The sequence below is a fragment of the Abramis brama genome (genome assembly GCF_963993115.1).
Source record: "Abramis brama genome assembly, chromosome: 14".
Taxonomy (NCBI): Eukaryota; Metazoa; Chordata; class Actinopteri; order Cypriniformes; family Leuciscidae; genus Abramis; species Abramis brama.
This window is the reverse complement of record NC_139976.1, coordinates 19,939,793-19,964,922: the sequence shown is the minus strand read 5'-3', so window position 1 is coordinate 19,964,922 and position 25,130 is coordinate 19,939,793. Positions and strand designations below refer to the sequence as shown.

At 38.9% G+C, this 25,130-nt stretch overlaps 1 protein-coding gene across 1 annotated transcript in view; it reads left to right on the top strand.

Annotated features, from left to right (window-relative positions):
• Positions 1 to 4,393: 4,393 nt before the first annotated feature.
• The window catches only part of lrp2b (low density lipoprotein receptor-related protein 2b), a gene marked incomplete at its 5' end in the record, with an annotated part of 63,512 nt that continues 42,775 nt past the window's right edge, over positions 4,394 to 25,130 (top strand). Inside the window, 23 exons of the mRNA XM_084135734.1 lie at positions 4,394 to 4,463; positions 11,994 to 12,104; positions 12,244 to 12,366; positions 12,462 to 12,578; positions 14,019 to 14,129; positions 14,237 to 14,350; positions 14,646 to 14,762; positions 14,882 to 15,025; positions 16,692 to 16,808; positions 17,529 to 17,657; positions 17,998 to 18,167; positions 18,258 to 18,481; positions 18,579 to 18,785; positions 19,627 to 19,829; positions 19,932 to 20,072; positions 20,198 to 20,407; positions 20,767 to 20,962; positions 21,120 to 21,245; positions 21,434 to 21,564; positions 21,711 to 21,848; positions 23,203 to 23,481; positions 23,567 to 23,806; positions 24,000 to 24,122. Coding sequence (XP_083991860.1) covers positions 4,394 to 4,463; positions 11,994 to 12,104; positions 12,244 to 12,366; positions 12,462 to 12,578; positions 14,019 to 14,129; positions 14,237 to 14,350; positions 14,646 to 14,762; positions 14,882 to 15,025; positions 16,692 to 16,808; positions 17,529 to 17,657; positions 17,998 to 18,167; positions 18,258 to 18,481; positions 18,579 to 18,785; positions 19,627 to 19,829; positions 19,932 to 20,072; positions 20,198 to 20,407; positions 20,767 to 20,962; positions 21,120 to 21,245; positions 21,434 to 21,564; positions 21,711 to 21,848; positions 23,203 to 23,481; positions 23,567 to 23,806; positions 24,000 to 24,122 — 3,541 coding nt within the window. The remainder of the gene's footprint in view (positions 4,464 to 11,993; positions 12,105 to 12,243; positions 12,367 to 12,461; positions 12,579 to 14,018; positions 14,130 to 14,236; positions 14,351 to 14,645; positions 14,763 to 14,881; positions 15,026 to 16,691; positions 16,809 to 17,528; positions 17,658 to 17,997; positions 18,168 to 18,257; positions 18,482 to 18,578; positions 18,786 to 19,626; positions 19,830 to 19,931; positions 20,073 to 20,197; positions 20,408 to 20,766; positions 20,963 to 21,119; positions 21,246 to 21,433; positions 21,565 to 21,710; positions 21,849 to 23,202; positions 23,482 to 23,566; positions 23,807 to 23,999; positions 24,123 to 25,130) is intronic.

Here is a 25,130-nt window from a genome sequence, read left to right as displayed (position 1 = left end):
TCACTGATTAGCATATACTGTCATGACAATCTATAAATCGCGTTCCCGGGGGTGGGGTTTATGTAAATTTTAGGGATAGTGATGTCACTAACCCGTGAAGAAGCGCATTGTAGTCCCTATCAGCTATTTGTTGTAGTCCCTAAAAAAAAAAAAAATTCTGTGAAAGAAAATATCTCCCTTTGCTTTGAACTTTGAGTGTCGTAACTTTGCAGATGTTGTTTATGCTCGAACAGCAACATTACACACTAATTAAAGTTAAAAAAGTGAAATCATAATCTTCCACCCTTTAAACAGCTCTTCAAATATTAGACTTACAGGGAAACAAAAATAATAATAGATATTCCTATGAAACTTTGCTCTCATTTATACAAAGCACATTAATATGTGAATTAGACATAGGAACTAGAAATACAAGGATCACTAAAAGCTTGAACAACTTTTGCTTGTTTCTAGCATTCTGTGAGGAAATCAGAACGGATACAATTGCAAGTAAAAATGCGTTTATTGATATTGGTCAGAAACGCACAACACAGGTCGGGGAAAACAAACACTCAGATGACGGTTGTGGCACAGGGACTTTGATGGCATCCGGTGGTGGTGAAGTGATTGGCGTGCTCGGGAAACCAAGAACCAGTGGAACATCCAGACGAGGTGACGAACAACAACGAATCCACATGACGATAATCCACAGCAGGGAAACAGAGAGCCACACGGGAACAGGACACGACACCGGGGAAACCACAACGATCTGACAACATGAGATATGGGAATTACTGCACATATAAAGGGAACGGGGATTGATCACAGCTGGCGAATCAACACAATGAGTAACCACACTAATCAACACAATGAGTAACCACACCCACACATAGACACACACACACATCAGAAATGAGACAGCCGATTCATGAACCGTGACAGTACCCCCTCCCCTAGGAACGCCTCCTGGCGTTCCCAGACAACCTTACCTGTCGATTGTAATCATCGATAAGGGAGTGATCCAGGATGTCTCTAGCAGGTACCCAACTTCTCTCCTCCGGACCGTAACCTTCCCAGTCCACCAAGTACTGAAATCCGCGTCCCCTCCGTCTCGAGTCCAGAATACGACATACCGAATAAGTAAGTTCCCCATCTACGAGTCGCGGCGGGGGGGGGAACCGGGGCGGGCGGATTAATGCGAGAATAAAACACGGGCTTGATCTTAGATACGTGAAAGGCGGGGTGAATTCTCCTGTACGCTGGAGGAAGTTTGAGTCGGACTGTCACCGGACTAATAATCTTGGTGACAGGGAACGGGCCGATAAATTTGGGAGCTAACATGTTAGAAACGGAACGGAGCGGAATATTTCTGGTAGAAAGCCACACCTTTTGACCCACGACGTATACGGGAGGCCTTGACCAGTGGCGATCGGCCTTGGCCTTCATGCGCCCCCCTCGCTTGGAGTAGAGTCTCACGGGCTCTAGTCCAAGTGCGGCGGCACCTCTGGACGAAAGTGTGAGCGGAGGGGACCGCGACTTCGGATTCCAGACTCGGAAAAATTGGTGGCTGGTAACCTAAACTACACTTAAACGGAGAGAGGCCCGTGGATGACACTGGTAACGAGTTATGGGCGTACTCCACCATAGAAAGTTGTTGGCTCCAGGATGAAGGATTCTTGGCTACCAAACATCGCAACATTCTCTCAAGATCTTGGTTGGCCCGCTCAGACTGACCATTGCTCTGGGGATGATAACCCGAAGACAGACTGACCGTAGCCCCCAATAATTTACAGAACTCCTGCCAAAATTTGGACACAAATTGGGAACCCCTGTCAGAGACCACGTCCGTCGGGAGGCCATGTAACCGAAAGACGTGATCAATGACCGTGACCGCTGTCACCTTGGCTGAAGGTAATTTGGGCAAGGGAATGAAATGTGCCACCTTCGAGAACCGGTCCACTACGGTTAAAACAACCGTCATGCCAAAAAACAAAATCTAGCGCGATGTGGGACCAGGGTCTCGAAGGGACACTCCTCCAATGCTAACTTGACCAACAACTCTCTGTTACCAATGTCATAGTTACGTTCGGCAGGCGATAATCGATGAGAAATAAAACGCGCAGCGATGCATCTTGTCGTCTGAGGAAGCGCGTTGTGAAAGAACTGCTCCTACCCCCACCTCTGACGCGTTGACTTCCACCACGAACTGACGTGTGGGATCAGGGGTGACAAGAATGGGGGCCGAAACAAAGCGGCTCTTGAGGTTGACGAACACTGCCTCAGCAGTGTTCGACCACCTGAACGTCGTTCGGGGGGAGGTCAAGGCAGTCAGAGGTGCGGCTAGTTGGCTGAAGTTGCGGATAAACCGCCGATAGAAGTTGGCGAACCCCAGAAACCGCTGTAGGGCCTTACGGGAATCTGGGCTTGGCCAATCTACCACAGCCTTAACCTTGTCAGGATCCATGCGCACTCCCTCAGAAGAGATGATGTACCCTAGGAAGGGAACAGACTGTGCGTGAAAAGCGCATTTCTCCGCCTTGACAAAAAGCCCATTCTCTAACAATCTCTGGAATACTCGTCTGACGTGTTGAACGTGTTCCTGGAGAGACGAAGAAAAAAAAAAAATCAATATGTCATCCAGGTAAACATATATGAACTGATCTACCATGTCTCTCAACACGTCATTAACGAGTGCTTGGAAAACCGCTGGGGAGTTGAAAAGCCCGAAAGGCATAACCAAATATTCAAAGTGCCCCCTAGGGGTATTAAAAGCGGTTTTCCATTCATCCCCCTTCCTGATGCGAACCAAATGATAGGCGTTACGCAAGTCCAATTTTGTGAAAATGGATGCTCCCTGTAACCTCTCGAAAGCTGAAGACATCAACGGCAAAGGATAAGTATTCTTTACCGTGATGTTGTTCAGCTCTCGGTAATCAATACAAGGTCGCAGAGAACCATCCTTCTTCCCAACAAAAAAGAACCCCGCCCCCGCAGGAGAAGAGGAAGGCTGAATGAACCCAGAGGCTAGAGAATCCATGGCCTCCCTCTCCGGGACAGAAAGAGAGTAAAGTTTGCCTTTAGGCGGAGACTTACCTGGCAGTAAATCTATAGCACAGTCATAGGGACGATGCGGAGGAAGAGAAGCAGCACGAGACTTACTGAACAACTCCTTCAGGTCGAGGTACTCCGCGGGCACGTTAGACAAATCCGCTGCCTCACTCTGAAACACAGAACCAGACACAGAAGAACAAGCAGACACCAAACAGGACTCATGACAGTGGTTACTCCATGTGGAAATAGTGTTAGTGCACCAGTCGACACGAGGAGTGTGCCGAGTGAGCCACGGGTGTCCCAGAACCACTGGGGCAAGAGGTGAGTCCATGAATGATATGAGTTCAGTGTGATTGCCAGAAGTGATGAGTGTGATGGTTTCAGTAGAATGAGTAATCCGGGGAAGCTCCTGTCCATTGAGTGCGTTGACGGTTATCTTGTGCGGGAGGGGAGTGATGGGAATCTGAAGCTTGAGTGCAAGTTTGAAGTCCAGAAAATTACCTTCCGCTCCCGAGTCCAGTAGTGCTTGAGTGCTGTGTGTGGACGTTGGCCATCTCAGTCTTACCGGGAGGAGGGTCGATGATGGTGATGAGGTCTTCTCGGTGGAGATCCCACCCGATAGTAGCCTCATACTTACTATCGGGCTTGCTCTTTTACCGGACAAGAGTGGATAAAGTGACCAGCCCGGCCACAGTACAGGCAGAGTCCTTGGGATCTCCGCCTTTCCCTCTCCTCCAGGGAAAGCCGAGCTCTCCCTACCTGCATGGGCTCGTGGTCGAAAACAGGGCTGACCATGCTCACTCCACTGGGCTGGTGGTCCTTCGCGCCGTGCTGAGGACGATCGTGCTGGGGACGATTCGAACGTGCCAGTCTTGTCACACGATTCAGGCGGGAATCCACTCTCAACGCCAGTTCCACCAGTCCATTAAGTGTCTCAGGGAGGTCCAAAACGTAGATTTCCTTTTGAACGCGGTCAGCCAGCCCATGCACGAACATGTCCCACTGCGCCTCCTCGTTCCAATGGCACTCTGCGGCCAGGGTGCGGAACTGTGGGCGGCGCAGTGGGAGCTCGTAAAAGTTGTAACTGTTGGGTGAGCTCGGACACCTGCGCCACGAGTGCTTGAACCGCGCGACCTGTGCTAGAAATACTCTCTTCTTGTTGATCCATATGTGTGATACTGTGGGAAATGAAGTCGCTCAGACGAGTCGCGCTTGCTGTATCCATATTTGGTCAGATCGTTCTGTGAGGAAATCAGAACGGATACAATTGCAAGTAAAAATGCGTTTATTGATATTGGACAGAAACGCACAACACAGGTCGGGGAAAACAAACACTCATGACGGTTGTGGCGCAGGGACTTTGATGGCATCAGGTGGTGGTGAAGTGATCGGCGTGTTCGGGAAACCAGGAACCAGTGGAACATCCAGACGAGGTGACGAACAACAACGAATCCACACGACGATAATCCACAGCAGGGAAACAGAGAGCCACACGGGAACAGGACACAACATCGGGGAAACCACAACGATCTGACAACATGAGATGGGAATTACTGCACATATAAAGGGAACGGGATTGATCACAGCTGGCGACACTAATCAACACAATGAGTAACCACACACAGACACACACACACACATCAGAAATGAGACAGCCGATTCATGAACCGTGACACATTCCTATTAAAAATGTTCCTTCCTGCCATAATTTTTGCTATTTGATTCTGGAATACATTTCATCAATGTAAATATACTCTTCACAAGTCACTTACATTTACATTTACATTTAGTCATTTGGCAGACGCTTTTATCCAAAGCGACTTACAAAGCAGGACTAGATTAAGCGAATCATCATGAAGAGGCAAAAACCAAAGCTACGCAAGGAGTGCTCAAGATACAAAGTTCAGGCATTATTCAGAGTAGCATAAGCCCGATAAGTGAGGTTTTTAGAGGGAAAGGGGAGGGTTTTTTTTTTTTTTTTTTTTTTTTTTTTTTTTTTATGTGGTTAAGTGCTCACGGAAGAGATGGGTTTTCAGATGCTTTTTGAAGGTTGTCAGGGATTCAGCATTCCGGATGAGGGAGGGGAGAGTGTTCCACCAGCATGGAACTGTGAATGAGAATGTTCTGGAAAGTGATTTTGTGGCTCTCTGCGATGGAACCACGAGACGTCGCTCGTTGACTGATCGTAGGCGTCTGGTAGGGATGTAGACTCGTAGGAATGAGTTAAAGTAGGAGGGAGCTGAGCCTGTGATAGATCGGTAAGCAAGCGTCAATGCCTTGAACTTGATGCGAGCAGCGAGAGGTAGCCAGTGCAGAGAGATGAACAGAGGAGTGACGTGGGCCCTCTTGGGCTCGTTGAAGACAAGACGAGCTGCAGCATTCTGGATCATCTGTAGAGGTTTAGTTGCACTTGAAGGAAGACCGGCCAGAAGAGCATTGCAGTAGTCAAGCCTAGAAATGACCAGGGCCTGGACGAGAAGTTGTGTTGCATGCTCAGTTAGGAAAGGCCTGATCTTCCTGATGTTGTGCAGTGCAAACCTGCATGATCGAGCTGTCTTTGAAATGTGATCTGTGAAGGTCAGCTGGTCATCAAATGTTACTCCAAGATTTCTGACCGTCCTTGATGGGGTGATTGAAGATGAATCTAGCTGGATAGTGAAGTCGTGCTGTAGAGACGGATTGGCAGGGAGGACGAGAAGCTCAGTCTTTGGCAGGTTGAGCTGTAGGTGATGTTCCTTCATCCATGCCGAGATGTCCGCCAGACAGCTTGAGACCCGTGCAGCTACTGTGGGATCATCTGGTTGAAACGAGAGGAAGAGCTGTGTGTCATCAGCATAGCAGTGGTAGGAGAAGCCGTGCGCTTGTATGATGTGTCCCAGTGTTGTGGTGTAGATGGAGAAGAGGAGGGGTCCAAGAACTGAACCCTGGGGAACCCCTGTGGTCAGCTGATGCGATCTGGATACCTCGCCTCTCCATGCGACCTTGAAGGACCTACCTGTGAGATAGGACTCAAACCAGTGGAGTGAAGTACCTGTGATGCCCAGTGATGAGAGGCTGGACAGAAGGATCTGATGATTCACAGTGTCGAAGGCAGCAGACAGATCCAGGAGAATGAGGACTGAAGATTTGGAAGCAGCTTTTGCGATCCGTAGGGCTTCTGTGACTGATAGTAGTGCAGTCTCAGTAGAATGGCCTTTCTTGAAGCCGGATTGGTTGACATCCAGCTGGTTGTTTCGAGACAAGAAGGATGTTACTTGGTTGAAAACAGCTCTTTCAAGTGTCTTTGCAATAAATGGTAGGAGGGAGATGGGTCTGTAATTCTCTACAGTTGATGTGTTTAGTGTTGGTTTTTTAAGCAGTGGAGTAACCCGAGCTTGCTTGAATGCTGTAGGGAAGGTGCCAGTATGGAGGGATGAGTTTATGATGTGTGTGAGTGCTGGTAGAAGTGTCGGAGAGATGGCTTGTAGAAGGTGCGAGGGGATGGGGTCTAGGGGACAGGTGGTAGGATGACTGGAGAGGAGAAGTGTAGATACTTCTTCCTCGGTTAGCGGAGAAAAGGAGGACAGAGGGACATTGGCTGAGGAAGGGGTCGGTCTGGGTTCCTGTGTGTGTGGAGCCGAGAACTGACTGCTGATAGTTGTAGTTTTGTTGGTGAAGAAGAAGTTCGCAAAATCGTCAGCAGTTACGGAGGAGGTGGGTGGTGGTGGAGGTGGACAGAGGAGAGAGTTGAATGTCTTGAAAAGTACTCGTGTGTTGGAGGAGCTGTTGATCTTGTTGTGGAAGTATGAAGATTTTGCAGCATGAACATCTACAGAAAAGGAAGAGAGGAGAGATTGATACATACCCAGGTCAGATGCGTCTTTTGATTTGCGCCATTTCCTCTCCGCTGCCCTGAGTTCAGTCCGGTGTTCACGAAGAACCTCAGATAACCAGGGGTTGGAGGGAGTAGCGCGTGCTGGCCTGGAGGAGAGAGGGCAGATAGTGTCTAGAGAAGAGGTTAGAGTGGAGCATAAGGTATCCGTTGCGGTATTCACATCCAGAGATGAGAATTGTGAGGGTGGGGGAAGAGAAGATGACACGGCAGAGGAAAGGTGTGAGGGAGAGAGTGAGCGCAGGTTTCGCCTGAAAGTGACTGGAGGTGGGGTAAATACACTAGCCTATATTACGCACTGCACTGCCATTTAGTCATTTTTAATTCTATATAAGTTAATGATAAACTCATCTCATAACTTACTTAGCATCACCCTGTCCTATTTGCAAAAACGCCTCAGAGAAAGTGGGACAGAATAAAAAAGTTTCTGTTATAATAAATGAAATAAATTTCATTCTATTTTCTGGCACAATTCACATCATAAATTATGTAACTTATACCCAAACAAGATGCATCTCAGATTTCTGTCTTTATTTTTTAGATTTGCATGTGCCTTTCCCGTAGATTGTTGTGAACTGATGCCACAATATGTGACATCATCAATTTTGGAATCCCAAAAGCTTAGTGTTTACCTCCCAAAGAAAAATGACATTTAGCCATTAAAATGCACTATTCAAACTTAAATGGTTGTAATTCAAGAATGCTTTTGGGTATAGACCTAAGTTTGGTCTTGTTTTAAAGAAAACACTCAGCAAATTATTGCTGAAGTGAAAGCACTTAAAAAAAATGAAAGTATGAAAAAGTAATGGAAGTTTAAATTTCAATAAATCAAATATACTGTACTTCTTTTATATAAAATATCTATTTTACAAAATATTTTTTACTCTAAAATTAATATAATATCAAAGCCATATATCTAGCCATGTTGTGTTCCAAATTTGAAGTTGATATCACAAAACTTGAAGTTCCCATGAGATTTTGTTTAGGCGTAATACCAAAAATAGCCACCGGGTGACATACATTCCATTGAATTTAATTGTATGCATTCTGCCGTAACAAATTAATACATTTCTGTCCAAATATCACTTCTGTCACAAAATATTGAACCTTGAGACTCAGACCTTTCTGACAATATTTTGTCAAGATTAGAAAAGGTTTTGATCATAAATTATGAAACATGATTACGCCCAAAAGGGGTGGAGCCAGATAAAATAATTTAGACTACTGTTTCTATGGTAACGCAACGTCCAATTTCAAAACGGATTTCACAGGATGAATTCTGAGTTTGTAAGCTTTCAAATGATACCTAATTTATGATAACTACTAAAATATGTGATGTAATAAAAAAGGCGATAAAAAAGATAATATTATATTTTAGAGGATAATATATATATATTATACTTTTTAGAGGATAATATTATTTTATCATTTTTTATTGACAAATACTAGATTATGTTTTATTATTAACTTTTAGCATGAAAACCAAAGTTTCAATTATTAAAAGTGTGTGCATCGACTTTTTGTGACAAACGCCAGAACTCCTGTTATGATGTAGATTTTTTGAGGTGCACACTTGTCATAAATTCATCTATTACTGTTCCTACATAATTTGTAGCAAAAAACAGTGCTAGAATATCTATTTAGGAGTCTTAGACCTTTCCAATGATATATAGTTTGTCATGATTAGATTAGGATTTAATTGTAATATAGTGAATTAAAAACTCAAAATACAAAGATGGTCAAAACTTAATCCCTTTTTTATACCCTAAACAGGCAACGTGACTCAGGAGTCACATATATTTCAAAATGTGCTAAATAACAACATGAACAACATATTAATTAATTTTCTTCTTCAGCACCTTAAGACAATGTTCACAATTAATGTTAGCAGTATTATTATTTTTTTTCCAGAAGAAAAGTAAGTTTAATATATATTTACTTTCCTCAAAATCTGAATGTCCTACCGTAGCCATGTTGGATTTAGGTCAGGCTGACTAATTTATCACAAAAAACTTGAAGCAAATCATGTGACCAGCATACTCAAGACAGACCAGGCTGTGATAAATGATAAAAGGATTTGATGAAAAAATCGTTCTTATGCCCCAAAAAAGACAGTAAAAACTATGTGACTCCCAGGTCACGTTGCCTGTTTTAGGGTTAATGTCCATTCTCAAAAAGGGGGTGACAGTTAAGGGGTTAAAGTACCATTTTTTATATCCGATTTCAAAACAGTTTTCACAGGCTGAATCTTGAGTTCGTAAGCTTTCGAATGATATATAATTTGTCAACATTAGATCAGGAGAAGTATAGGATATAATTGTTTTAAACATGCAGTGGCAAGTGGGCCAGTTACAGTTAACAGATTAATGGCTTGGTCCTTTTTTTATACCCTAATCAGGCAACGTGACCTGGGAGTCACAACTCATAAAATCCAAAATATATCAAATATTTCAAAAATTATTTTGGATATGTTTCACTTAAGTCCAGATGATATAAAAAAATTACATGAAATGATTTTTTGCTTATCATTTTCCACTCTTGCCTGTTTAAGGGTTAAAGGAAATTCATATAATGACGTTCTAGCTTAATTTTGGACATATTCACTTTATAAGTTGAGAATTCCATTATTATAATTTTTTTGCCCAAGATTAAATACAAATTGTATAATCAAAGAAGTAAATATTATACAAACATATCTCTGCAATATATACACAGTATAGTGGAAAAATACGTGCTGGAAAAGTGGCCCAAAATAACTTACAGCTATCTTTAAATAAGCATTTGACAGTAACAACAAAATCTAACACAAACCACAAGGATTAGTATAAACAAATAATACAAGATATTACATTTAGTTTTTTTTTAGTTTTTTTTTTAAGTTAACTGTTTGACCTTTTTTATGCCTTTATTGGTTAGGACAGTATATCCTCCTGTTATACAAAAATGACATTGAAGATTTTTTTGCTGATGCTCACATGTTTAACTGGAAAAAGTTAATATTAGATTAAAGTCATAGAGTCAGGGTCATAAAGGGCTGCACCTTTGTTTCCTTCATCCAGTCTTTGCTTATTTTAAGAGAAAAGCTTATCAAGGACCTTTGTGGTCTGGAGACAAACTCACCTTGGATGGATACTGAGACAGTTACGGAGCTAGATGTGTAGAGTTCTTCTCATTCTATGGCCTGCTATCCTCAACTCTGAAAAGTTTTGACCAAACAAAACAATAATGGACATATTAGGTCTTTATGTTTTAGCAGTGCTATGTTTAATCCATGGACCCTCCATTGTGCAAGGTATGTTTAATACAATATTGAAATATTGAAAGATTTGCTTTCATAATTCTTAATCTGTATTCTGTATGTATATGTATATATATATATATATATTTGCTGTACAGTATTTGCACTTGAAATCCAGTGTGTTTGGATGATTTTTTTTTCAGTAATCCTTTTGTAGAATATATTTAACACTAGAATATGTAATAACATATCTTATATAAATGATTAGATTTTGATAATTATTCAACAAACAATACAAAGTAGAAGGATGCTGTGAAATCATACAATACTCTCATCTTTTTTTTAATTTTTTTTTTTTTTTTTTTTTTTTCAGTGTGAACAATTTGAGCAATGATTCAATGATTTATTGTCCATTTTGCCATTTTGGAGCACACATTAAACTTCATCCAAATGACAAAAAAAGAAAAAAAAAAGAAAGAAAAAAAAAAACATTTGGCATCCCTGACAGCAACATAGTTTCGCCCAGATCCGGCCCACATCTGGTACGAGTGGAATCCATATGTACCGGATGTGGCCCGGATCTGGGCAAAAACTATTTAGCTGTCTGGGATACATTAACATCCTGAGTTAAACTGATGAAACCACATTCTTTCAGGGAAAACTACTCTACAAACAAAATGTAGCTAACTTAATTGAAATGCTTAAGGGATCAATGTTGATATATATATATCCACTAAATCTATATTTATATCTAGATATATATCCAACTATCCAATAGGATTTATAATTCAAGTTAATTGTTGGCCAAACAAAAATTTTTTTTTTTTTTTTAAATGAATGAATAATTAGGATGACAGTATCACATTTGAAAAGGTGAGTTTACAAAAAAAAAAAAGAAAAAAAAAATTCCGCAGCCGAGTCGAAATAGTACATAGAACAGAGGCTCGAATTGGTGAATAATTTTTGGGAATCTCATTTGAACGTACCGATTCACTAATGACTGTATGGGGGCACGTTTAGGCTGAACCGATTCACTAGAATGAATCTAAATTGCCACGCCAACAAATGTGAGACAGTTTAGGTAAGTGCATAATTATATTTTATCCAAAATAAAAACAGTTATATAGCGTTTGTACGCGCTACAACGCTTCTCGTTGGATAAAGTACGTAGCTATTTATACTGGATGATCTACATTATCATTCTACTGTTAGGCCACTGAAAAAGTTAGCGCCGTTGCAACTTTAGTAACCCCACCAACAAAATGAGTAGGCTTAGGCTATAGGGCAATTCCACGCAAAACTGTCACATCCATAATGCCAACACAATGCCATTGTATTTAGTTGGCGTTATGGATGTGACAGTTTTGCGTGGAATTGCCCTATAGCAAATTTTACAAGACAATCGCATGAGGTTCAGATGTTCTACATAGCTCCTAAATCCATAAACAGAGTTACTCATTGAAAAGTTATTCCTTGCAAAAGTGATTTTTTTTTTCTAAATTGCCATAAAAACTTAAGTCAGGGTCATGGTCATTAAGATTTCATTTAGCACCAACCTGTAGTTTCGCGTCTAGCATTTTTCCTGACTCCAGAAATCTATGCTAATATGTAATATTAGACCTAGTATATTGTAAAGTTGGACCTGAGCAGTGACGCCCAACTATCAAACCAGCAACAACACTTTTTAAAATATTTTAAATAAACTTTTAATAAAATATTTATTTATTTAAACGTATTTTTGACTATATGGACACATAATAGATTGTCATATGTCCAATTGGCACACGTGCCAAGTGATGTTTTGTCAAATTAGATTGCTGGTCAGAGAAAATTAACCCACAATTCTCTGAGCAGGTCAGTGCACCAGCGGTCAGTTCCAGTGTAGTAATGGTCAATGTATAAATCAAAACTGGAGGTGTGATGGAACAAAGGATTGCACGGATGACTCTGATGAACTGAACTGTCGTGAGTATCTTTGGGTGAACACTGACTTGCTGGATTGACCCATGACAATGTCATGTCAAAGCATCTGCCAAATGCATGTAATGCACTTTATTATTATGCACAGGAAATATTTTCATACATCTTCTCATTGTATTTTCAGCTATATCAACTTGTAGCTCTGTTGAGTTCAAGTGCCTGACAGGAGGGGAGTGTATTCCTCAAGCGTTTGTATGTGATGGAGAGCCGGACTGCACCGATGGCTCCGATGAGCAAAGAGCCTGCAGTATGTCTACATGTGCCTTAAATGACTGAAATAATACAGTTAATTCAGCAATTAAAATGGGAGTATTAACATGAATCTACTGTTTGTTTTCTAAGGTGGTCAGACATGTAGCCCAAACCAGTTCACTTGTCGAGAAGGGCAGTGCATTCCCAAGCAATACAGATGTGACCATGTATCAGACTGTGTGGACAACTCGGATGAGAACAACTGCAGTAAGAATGTTTCTTTATACTGTAAAATAAAAAAAAAGTAATTTTGAAAAATCTGTCATCTGTCACATTCAGAATATTTATACACAAAAAAAGTAAATTAAAAATACTAAATTCTATATATAATATAAAATCGAATATATATGGTTCCGCTCAAAATATTACATAGCTCTTGCAGAATCTGCAAAATGTTTATTATTTTAACAGAATAAGAGGGATCATACAAAATTAATGTTATTTTTTATTTAGTACAGTCCTGAATAAGATGTTTTACATAAAATATGTTTACATAATATAGTCCACAAGACAAAATAATAGCTGAATTTATAAAAATGACCCTGTTCAAATGTTTACATATGCTTGTATGCATAAGAACGTTGGATAGTTGGACTGCTCAGGACAAACAAGGGACTCATGAACAACCATCACAAAACAAAAAAACAGCCGTGGTTCATCGAGGTAACGACACACAGTTTTAATAATCAAGGGTATGTAAACTTTTGAACAGGGTCATTTTGTCTTGTGGACTATATGTAAGTCAAGTCAAGTCACCTTTATTTATATAGCACATTTTACAATACAGATTGTTTCAAAGCAACTTTACTGTGATAACAGGAAAATAATGCAACAAAGTTTGTTTCTAGAAGAAAATAGCGTCATAGTCCAGCTTAAGTCCAGTTCAGTGATGGTTCATTTTTGTTGTAAAAAAAGTATATGTAAGTATCCTTTATGTAAAATATCTTATTCAGGACAGTACTAAATAAATAAAAGACATTTATTTTGAATGATCCCTCTTATTTTGTTAAAGTAATTAACATTTTGCAGATTCTGCATGTAAACTTTTGAACACAGTATTAGTCCTAAATTAAATAAAATGCAAATCGATCAATCAAAACGAAATGAGGCTCAAACATCTGTTTAGTAACAAATGTGCATGTTTATTTTAGCACTTCCATCATGGAAACAAAATAATGCAGCCTAGGCCTATAAAACATTTAAATAAATATGGTGGCAGTAAGAACATCTCTTTCTACTGTACAATGAAAATAAATTTGCCATTTACCATTCTTCAGTAGCACTCTTGCTGATCAATATATAGAAGCTTAAAAATTCTCATAAAGTTAGAAAATTAAAAGTATTATATATTTTTTAATAATCTAACATATATAACATATACTTGTTGATATTATTTAATCCAGAATTAACTTCAAAAACTAAAATTTATTGCAAACAGGCCTCTGATGAATGTTACAAAGGTCTTTAGCAATGTTATCTTTACAAGACAAAAGGCATATGACTACTTTTAATTGTCCAATACACATTAAATCTCAAGATAAATCAGTTACCATTTTAATATGGTATGCTGGTGGTGGGTAATGAAAAAAAATCATCAGATTTTGGAATGCCAATAAAATGCATCACATTTCCTCTTGTTGAATCCAGATTACCCCGCCTGCACAGAGAAGACATGCGCCAATGGTGCTTGCTATAACAACACTCAGCACTGTGATGGGACACTAGATTGTCGAGATGGATCAGATGAATCCAACTGCAGTGAGTGAGAGTGTACTATCAATCAAAGATGCCAGTGAAGCATGTTCAGATTAATGTTCAACATTTGACCATCCTTCCATATTCTTTGTCTTTCTTCCCTGAAACAGCGAGGCGTTGTCAGTCACATCAGTTTGAATGTGCCAGTGGATACTGCATCCCGATGCCCTTCGTCTGTGATCACTGGGATGACTGTGGCGACAACAGTGATGAGCAAAACTGTGGTGGGTCCCACAATTCACCTCACCTATTCTACCAAAGCTACTGGCATTAGAGAAAGTTAATGTATCAGGAAGTGAATACAGGAGTTTTTGGTTCTTAATATGTATTGTAATCAGTCAAAATATACATTAGGTCATTAATAAAAGTACCAAAATATTTTTGGTATGTGCTAATACCCTGATTTTTGGACATGGTAGTTCCATGTACTTTTGACTACCATGTAAGTACCATAGTACATAGCTAACTTATAGTTTTTTTCTGCCACATAAAGCACTGCTGTGTTATCTTCTTTGCCAGAGTATCGGACCTGTGCTGGTTCAGAGTTCGCCTGCAGTAATGGGCGCTGTATGCCTCAGCAGTGGGTGTGTGATGGCATCAACGACTGTGGAGACTTTAGCGATGAAAATGGATGTGGTGAGACTGACACCTCCTCTCCCCTGTCATTATGCAACAGATTCAATCACATCTATTATATAGTAAAAAACATATGATTAATTAGTTAAACCTAAATGCTGAGGATTTCATACCTTCAGACCCAGGTATCCGAGACTGTTACCCTGGTGAATGGCCCTGTCCTGGCTCTTCGATGTGTGTGCCCATAAACAAATTGTGTGACGAACACCCTGACTGCCCTGGTGGAACAGATGAGAGCAACACTACAGCACATCTGACCTGCGGTAAATACCTAAAAGACATTAAATGAAATTATTTTTTTTACATAATTATTATTAATAATAATAAGTATATTTAATTTAATATAATAGTTAATGTAGTAAGTATACTAATATCAGTGTACTAGTAGTATACTTGTAAGTGTACTATTTCAATACTACTTACTTGGGACACTTTTTAGTAAGTATACGTTTAAGTCTACTGTAAGTGTAACAGTAGTAAATTAAAGTGCACAACTAGTTCACTACGTTTCTCATTTGTACTGCATCTGTACTAGTGAACTAATAAGTATACTAGTAGTACATTTTTTAGTTTATGAAAGTACACTTTGAAGTGAATACTATTAGTTTAGTAGTTTTATACCACAAGTATACTTGTAAGTTTTCTTTAAGTGAACACAACATCATACTTAAAGTGCAAAAATAATATATAAATAGTAAACTATGTATACTACGTTTTTTTTATACTTGAAATATACCTTTAACTGTACTTTAACTCTTTGCATTTTAAAAACATTTTATTATAGTTTCGCGCTTGCTTTTTTAATCAACACTTGAATGTGGGTAAGTTTAATTTAAAAAAGGCAAAGTATTAAACAAAAAGCTGGGGAAAAAATCGCATTTTTATCAAAGACTACGTCCAGATCGGGATTTAGAATGATGATCAAAACACATGGCGTAAGTTAGATCGAGTCCATCAAAGCTTCACAGTTCTTGTGTTCGTCATTTCATTCAATAACGTTAGACAGTTTTGATTTATATGCTGTATGTTTGATGATCGCGCTGTTTTACATCTGCATAAGGAAATCCTCTATCACTTTTTTCTGCTTTTCTTCACCTGTGTTTTGATCCGGGGATTCGGTACTCTTTCAGAAGATGCGTAATAGCGCCCCCCTACCGTGTATAACAGTGAAAACATGGATAGCCAGGAAATTCAGTTAATGGAAAGAGTAAAGTAGATTTGAAGTAAATAGGACTAGCCTACTTAAAAATTCTGATACTCAGAATTAGGTGTTCACGTCTTGTGCAATGTACAAAAATATAGATTTTTTTTAGAAAAACATTAAAGATGCGTATTTTGCGACCCATATAAAATACTTACATTATTCCAACAGCCAAATAAGCCAATTATGCCATGCATAAGTTTCAGAAAACCGCTTCACAAATAACTGAAGTGCATCGAAGTTTGTATTACCTATTTAATTGTTGTGTGTTGGAAATACGAATAGCGGTCCAATCCAATAGATCATCGCCAAAACATGGCATGGATCACTTGGTTGAGGCGGCATTTCTTCCACTTCTTAGTACTTTTTTTAAAATACATTTAATGGATATAGCAAGTTAATTATAACATTATCATTATTTTACTTTATTTTCCTGATCATATGTACACAGGTCATAACATAAATATCTTTCAGTGGTGTATGAGATGGGGGATCCCTGATTACAGGACAATTTATAGTATTTTATTGAGTATTTATGTGTATTGAGTTTTTACTTCAGTCACATGTGTCTGGGTTAAAGTCACATTTTATTATAATACTCATGATGACCAGATGTTCTTTGATGTGTGTTTCATATGTTATCCATGTGACAGTCAGGCTGTGATCTCTCAGCTGCCCCAGATACTTACAGTAACTAACTACCTCTGATAACACTCTCTGTCCTGTAGGTTTAAACCAGTGTTCTGCTCTGAGCTGTGAGTACCGCTGTCATCCCAGCCCGCAGGGTGGAGCCTGCTACTGTCCCGATGGCTTCACTGTGGCCAATGACAGCCGCACCTGTGTGGGTCAGTGCATGAGACCCCTTTATTATCTGATTACAGATAATATTTCTATCTAAATCTGGATAATACCACATTATACTAGACAGAATAATCTCTGTGAGTTTATACAATCCAGTTTTTCAGAATAACCCTTAATTTATTGGATTAGCACTTTAAGATTATGAAAAGGAGAAATCCTTTAAAAATCTAGTTCAAAATGCAAGTGTCAAGTTCTCAGAAATTAAATTTTTGTGTTCAGATTGCTTTCATACATTTTTGATAGATATTTAGTGGTGTTAAAATAATACAATGTTACACCTTACAACTCAAATGCATGTGAGAATACATAATCATTGTTGTTGTTTTTTAAAATAGAAAGTATTTTAGGTATTATAGTTTTCATTTTACACGACAACAAAATGGCTTCTTGTCACATGACAATAAAATGGCTTTCTGCAGCTTGGTTTTGCAGCACTTTGATTTGATGGACAAAAGTTAAAATATTAATCATATTTTTAGACAGATTTACTGTTTTTTTAAAAGTGAAATTATATACAATCTCTGGACTTTTCCACCACCTAGACATGACTTTAATCCCAACAAAAATATCAAAATTACTTTTAATTCAGAAATGTAAAATGTATTCAAGTCATCGTATGTGTGAATGCATTTATGATTAACTTAATAAATCTGGACAAAAGAAATGAATTACATTATTGACCCATGTATGTGGTTCATCCTCAGACTATGATGACTGTAAAATTTGGGGTATCTGTGATCATTTCTGTGAGGATCGCCCAGGCACACATCATTGCAGCTGTGCTGATGGATATTTCCTGGAGCAGGGTCATGTCTGCAAGGCCAATATTTCAAGTGAGTGGAAAATAGACCTGAAAATGCTTTTAACATGCTAAAATGTGTCAAACATAATGCTTGCCTTAATGAATGGTATTTCTAAATTTAATTCTAATGTAACTGTTTGAGTTCGAAATTTTAATACAGGATCACAGCAGCCCTTCCCACAGTACTAGGAATCCAATAAATATGTAATTTAGTAATATAATGCAGATAAAATGGTATATTCATATATTCAAATGTTATAGTATTATAGTCAACAGTTATTTCACTTTTTAGGCTGCGCACAGCATTTTAGAATTGTATCTACATTTTCGATAGTATGTTGTAATGTCTCTTGTCTTCTTGGTCCTCACAGGGGGTTTACCACAGCTGATCTTCACAGATGGGCGTGATATCAAGATGGCAGATATACATGGGCGGTTTATCAGACTTCTAGTCCAATCAGATGGTAAAGGTTACGCTGTGGGTGTTGGTTACAACTGGCACACTCAAAGGATCTTCTGGACAGATACCAATTCTCAGAAGGTGTTTCATGGTTTATAGTGTGAAATTACAATGTACTGTAAATGTGAATACAGTTATGTTCCCAAAAAACAACAAAAAATTTTCTTTCAGGTTTACTCCATAAATTTTGATGGTAGTGATAAGATGGAGGTGCTATCTGTAGCAGTGCATAATGCCCAGAATGTGGCTGTGGACTGGATCAACTTCAAGCTCTACCTGGTTGAGGAACGTGTGGAGAGAATTGAAGCATGTGATTATGATGGGGGAAACCGTGTCACGCTGATCGCCGAAAACTTGGTGACTCCTCACGGGCTTGCTCTGGACCCAACTGTGGGGTAAGTAAGTTTGTGTGTGGATTTGATTCAGTGTGTTGTAAAGGAAACTTTAACTCATCTACCTTCTTGTCTGATTGCTCTATCCTGTCTCCTACAGATACATGTTCTTCACAGACACTGGCTATAACACAGATAATGTAAAATTGGAGCGGGCCTTCATGGATGGTAGTAACCGGTTTGAGTTGGTTAAGACCAGACTGGGTTCCCCTACTGGAATCACCTTGGATTTGGTTACCAAGAGAGTTTACTGGACAGACAGCCATTTTAACCTGGTAGAGACCGTCACATATAGTGGCTTGGACAGGTATTATACTCCGCAACTCGCTATTTTAAACATTTTAGGACCATGTAAATGAGTGGTTCTCAACCAGGTGGCCAGAGCCCACTAGGAGGCCTTAGCAAATATCCAATATCCTCAGTATGACCTAAAATGATTTAAAATAAGGCAAAACAATTACAAATCAGGATATTTGTTATTTTATTGCATCCCCTCAAAAATAGTTTTATATATTTATGAAACACACTTTGATGGGATTTGGCCAAATTCAGTGGATTTCATCCTATGTCAAAAGTGAGGAACAAATTGTGATTTATACAGAAAAAAACTGATTTGTAGATGTTCTTATGCGTACACCAACTGAAGAGCATGCGTACAAACTTTTTGTGCTCATTATATTCCAGTAATTAGAATAATCCAACATTGTTTATTAAAATGTAAAGACAAATAGACAATCAGGTTAGTAAAAAATAAGGTGGATACATATGACCATGATGATGAGATACTTCTTCTGAACCATAAAGTGGTAGGCCTATTTGTGGGCATTCTGTAGGTGGAGATGATGCGCTTGTTCACATTGCGCTCAAATTTAAAATGAAATGCGATTTATAAAGTGGGATGCATTTAGGAAAACATTTTGTGCTTATGGACATTTTATCGATCGTTCATAGGATCATTCAAGGATTTTTAAAATCCTTATCGAGTAAATTATGAAAAATTGATTGTTATGGGGTATTTTAAACATTGTTGTCGACAATGGGGGTCTTTGTAGACAAAAGGGTTGAGAACCACTGATATAGTGCATTTTTAAATAAAAAACTGATTGCTAAATTTATGTTTATATTTGTGTTCTCAAATGTGCCTCCAGGAAAACAGTGCTGAATGGAGGTCATCAGGTCCCCCATCCTTTCGGGATTTCGGTATTCGAGAACCATGCCTTTTTCACTGACTGGGTCAAGATGGGTGTGATTCGAACCAACCGCTTCAATGGCAGTGACCCGACTTTTCTCTACCGCTCCACTAACAGGCCTGGACAAATTGTGGTTTCCCATCCAGCTCTTCAGCCCTTCGGTGAGACAAAGTTGAATGTTTATAATACAAACTATAAAATACTCACAAAATTAACAAGGCCAATGCTAAGTATACATCATAATTGGCCTTTTCTGACCGCAGTGATAAACCCATGTGGCAGACACAATGGCGGGTGTCAGCAAATCTGCCTTCTGAGTCACCGCACTGACAACGATGGACTGGGTTACCGCTGCAAGTGTCGCCTAGGATACGACCTCCAGGATGACCGCCACACTTGCTTTAGTGAGTGACAGACAGAGCCTGCCCGGCAAATCATGAACCTCACTGTTTGTTTTGTTTGTTCACAGGCTTTATTTTCAGTTCAACTGCACCAGATCCTCTGAAACAAACATGTCTGTCTCTTTCAGAGATTAAAGATTATTTACTGGTGGCTACTGCACAAGCGGTCAGGGGGATTCCTCTTAACGTGTCTTCTCAGGAGGATGTCACCCTGCCACTCGCTGGCATGGCCGAAACCTTCTCTGGTTCTGGAGTGGAGTATGATGGCTCATTGGAGACCGTGTTCTACAATGATAGAATGCGGCAGCTCATTTACAAGTCACCCATCAATGGCACCAGTGAGTCACTGAAAAACACGCAGCTTTTTTGTTGTTGTTTTTTAACAATTGGATACTAAACTGTTCAGTGATTTTCAAACTTTTTTTATGCGAAGTAACATCTTTGATTAAATCCAAACAGCAATGTTAAAATTAATCTGATATAATAAATAAAACATGGAAAAAATAATTCCATAAATGTAGTATTTATTACTTTTTAAATTAATTTTAAATATTTATAAAAAAAATAATTAAAATAAATTGCAAATATTTATAAAATAAAATAAAATTGAATTCATATATAAAATTATTTAAAAAATCACCATTTTCATTAACATTTTAATAAAATATAAAATCATTATTTTGTGGTTATTTCTCAGATCATGAGATCCTGACAGGTTACAGAGTGGGCTCTGTGGAGTCAATGGCATATGACTGGACCTCTAAGATCCTCTTCTGGATATCCAGCACCTATCGCACCATCTCAGCTTTTAAAGTAACAGATGGATCAAGACGGGACATTGTTGTTAAAAACTTGAAATACCCCCGGGGGATTGCTGTGCACCCCAGTGCAGGGTATGAGACATCATGGGCAAGAATACATAATTCAGAATACCATTTTGTGCTAAATAAAACATCTTTATAATGTAGTGTAAATACAGAATAACTTAATTACATATAAGTCCTAAATAATCTTAATAATCTAAATAAAGCTCTATTTTGCGATTTTTAGATACCTCTTCTGGTCGGATTGGTATCGTCCAGCTGTGATCACCAGAGCATACACAGATGGAAGCAATGCTGTTCCTCTAATTAACACAACACTTGGCTGGCCTAACGGACTTGCTGTGGACTACCTGTAAGGAAGTCCTCTTAAAATAAACCATTTGATTTCTGAAAAAGTTTGTAAATGAGATTCGAGGTTTATGAGGATGAGAAATGAGGTTTATTCACTTTCCATTCATATTTCATTCCGACACAAAGATCAGTTTGGACAATTAAAAAAGAGGGCTAAAGGCTGTCTTAGATGTTTGTTTTGCTCCACAGGATGGATAGGCTATACTGGGTTGATGCGCAGCTGGACCGGATTGAGCATGTGAGCATTGATGGGCTTGACCGACAGGCCTTCTCCAGCATTGGACAAATCACTCACCCTTTCTCACTTACGATACACACAGGTTGTCACTTCTGTGTTTCTTTAGTCATCTCAAAGCCACATTGTGATGTTGATGTTGAGATGATTTTAAACTACAAAGACTGTTATCCAGCATTTTTTAGATTTGTTCCACTTGTCACTGACTGATCTGTCTCCTCCATTTGTTAGATCATTTGTTTGTGTCAGACTGGAGGACGAATTCTGTTTTCCGAATGAGGAAGAGGGATGGTGGGGAAAATATAGTTCTCCGAAAGGGCATCTCAGGCATAATGAATGTTAAGGCCTATTCAGCTGATCTCCAGGACTGTGAGTGACACAGATAAGCTCTTGCTTAATAAACTGCTATCTGTTTATGCAATTCACTGGAATTTCATCCATTTTTCTGCACTATTTAGACATGTTTCAACATGATGATGACTTTGGATCAATGAATAATAAGAGCAAACATGAAATAAAGTAGATCAAGAGAAAAAAATAATAATGTACTTTTTTCCATAATATCATTCTTTTAATTAAGTATTTTTTCTTCATTATGATGTCTGCAGTGCCGAATTCACTTCATATTGTGACAGGCAAAATAAGTTTTTGGGTCCCCCCCAATACCCTCACAACCTGTAGCTTATATACATACAGTATATCATCGCCACCACCACTACTACCAAAACCACTACTTTTCAGGAAATTATTATTATATATTTTCAAAAATAATTAAACACTGTGTTGTCACAGTTGATATTATTGATATTGTGGCTTTATATGGTCAGACACTTGCATGTACCATTATATTATTAACATTCCACCAAAATCAAACTCAAATGGAGTTTTTTTTGTGTGTGATTATTTATTTATTTATTGCAAGGTTGAACATGGTCCACATGTGCGACCACAAATAACTATATACAAGACTAGGGTTTAAAACCAGGGGTTAAAAAATAAAATGAAAATAATATATATATATATAGAGAGAGACAGAGAAAGAGAGAGTTACTTGAGTAAAGAAAACGTTGTACTTCTAGCAACCAGGTTTTTTTTATTTTTTTTTACCCTTGCTGCTGCAAATATGCAGAGATGGTCCAAACTGCGTGTGGCACTTCATTCACGATAGAGGCGGGTGTAGTTATGAGGTTTGACTGACAGTTTGAAGATCCAGTAGAGATACGAGATTTAGTCACAACTTTTTTTTGCAAAACCTACAGACAGAGGTAAATTGTGACCCTTAGTGACAAAATATGGAGATGCGAGGTTTCTGCCCGATATTTAAAATTTTGTTAATTTAAAAATTAATTGTCTTACCATTAGAGTGAAATAATAATATAATAATAATTAAAAAAAAAACTAAAACAATTTTTCCTCACTGTAATTGGGCCCCCCTGGACATGCGAGCATAGGCACGTGCCTAGAATGCCTATGCATAAATCTGGCTCTGGATGTTCGGCCACCCTGACATTTTAAAAATTTTCACCCCAAGAAAATTTATAATTTATTTTTTATTCGGAACTTAAATGCATTCCCATCAAAGAAGAGGTGTATTCATGTTTTTTTAAATAAACAAATAGATTGGACAAAAAAAATGATCCTTCTACTTGTTAGATGTAAAGTATTATTTGTCAAATGCAAAGTAAGTGATAATCAACTACTGTAATCTCATTGCTGTGTACAGTTTTCAAAAGCAGATGCAATCTGATTCCAAACGGCCGCTGCAGCCACTTCTGTTTCCCTACGCCTGCGTCCAGCCGTGTGTGTGGATGTCCCTACGGCATGAAGCTGCAGGACAACCAGAGAGACTGTGTGAAGGATGACTCTGAGCCCCCACCAGATGATAACTGTGGAGACTATGCTTTTCCCTGTGACGGGGGCCGATGTGTGCCAAATTCTTACCGTTGCGACGGTGTGAATGACTGCGTCGACAAAACAGATGAAGCCAACTGCACAGATCCAGGTGTGTATAAACATGTGAGTGTGCTTGAGCACCACCTGAAGACCTAGACATGTCTATGAACATCTCATTTCACCATTTTAATCAGGTACAACCTGCTCTCCATATGCCTTCACCTGTGGGAACAAGCACTGCATCCCTGCTAGATGGCGCTGTGATGGACATGATGATTGTGGTGATGGTACCGACGAAGATAACTGCCCCACACGTGGTCCAACCACCTGCCCATCCAACCTATTCGCTTGCACCAATGGAAACTGCATCCCAAAAGCGTGGGTGTGCGATGCCTTCAACGACTGTGGCGATGGTTCTGATGAGAGACAGTGCAGTGAGTATTGAAGAAGTTCAATGTAGGGGTGAATGTAGGGTCAGTGAATATGCATAAATGTTTATTGTCAAAGACATTTTGATAAAAAAAAATACACTCTGAAAAGCCCTAGCACTGCCCATGTACACAAATTTGACACAGCAATACATTAAGTTAATTATAACCACTGTCATTCTCCTCTGTCCTCTTCCAGATTCCACTATCACCACCTGCCAGCCTGGCTTCTTTCTGTGTCCAGATCACCGCTGTATCTATAACTCATATGTCTGTGATGGAGACCAGGACTGTTTGGATGGCTCTGATGAGAAGGACTGCGGTAAGACAGTGATTTGATTTTTAAGGCGAGTCACTACAGGCAAAAAGAGTGTTTTTTCAGACTAGTGGACAGAAAACATCCAAAATACACTTTTAACTGTGTCTTTTAGAGCACTTTATCTATTTGCATCTGTAGATATCAATTACAGTATATATCTTTGAAGGCCGTTTTCTCAAAATGAGTTTTTCTCCTACATTGAGCCAGAAAGCTCCACTTCAGTAACACTTACATACACCAAACTTACTTTACAGTTTTATTCTTATCTATATTCTGAAGGTTTTTACAGAGGGGTTTGTTCATATATAATTTTCCTGATTTTATACAACATTTTATTCTTTAAAAAATGGCGAAAATGTATTTATGTGATAAATGAGTAATAAATAGAGATATCCAAATTCCCCTCTGTAAAACCTTTGACTCTAATATATAAAAAAAATGAAACCAGAATTTTGAACCTGACTTTATCCAATGTTCAGATTTTTGTTCTAGAAATGTATGCAAATTAGTACATTTAGATAATGCCTCATTTGCATATTTAAACACAAAATTTCAGAAAACTTGTAATACAATTTTTTTTTTTGTGCAATTATTAATGTAATCAATCAACTGGTGAAGCATGGTGATATTTATTAAAAAAAATGTTTTACCCTATTCACCTGGGATGTCTCTCCTTAAGTAGGGGGTTAAACGGATCATTGTTTATCCGTGATCCGTACAGACCAGGCCCCACGGTTCGGCATGCATGTGATTCGTGGATTAATTACAAGTTTAACTACCATAGAGTGAAATTTTATAATTTGCACGCTTTTTGTCTTGCTAGTTTACACATTCAATAGATTTTAAACCATTCCAGTGCTAGAAGAGGCAAAAAAGAATTTAATGCAGTACTCGTACACTGTTATCTGTGCGCACAGCTGCACAGACCCAAAGCGCATGCACACACAGAGAGGCATGTTTCAGTTCCAAATTCAGTTCTCCGAATTGATTCCTCTTTCGCGTCTCCTTGCA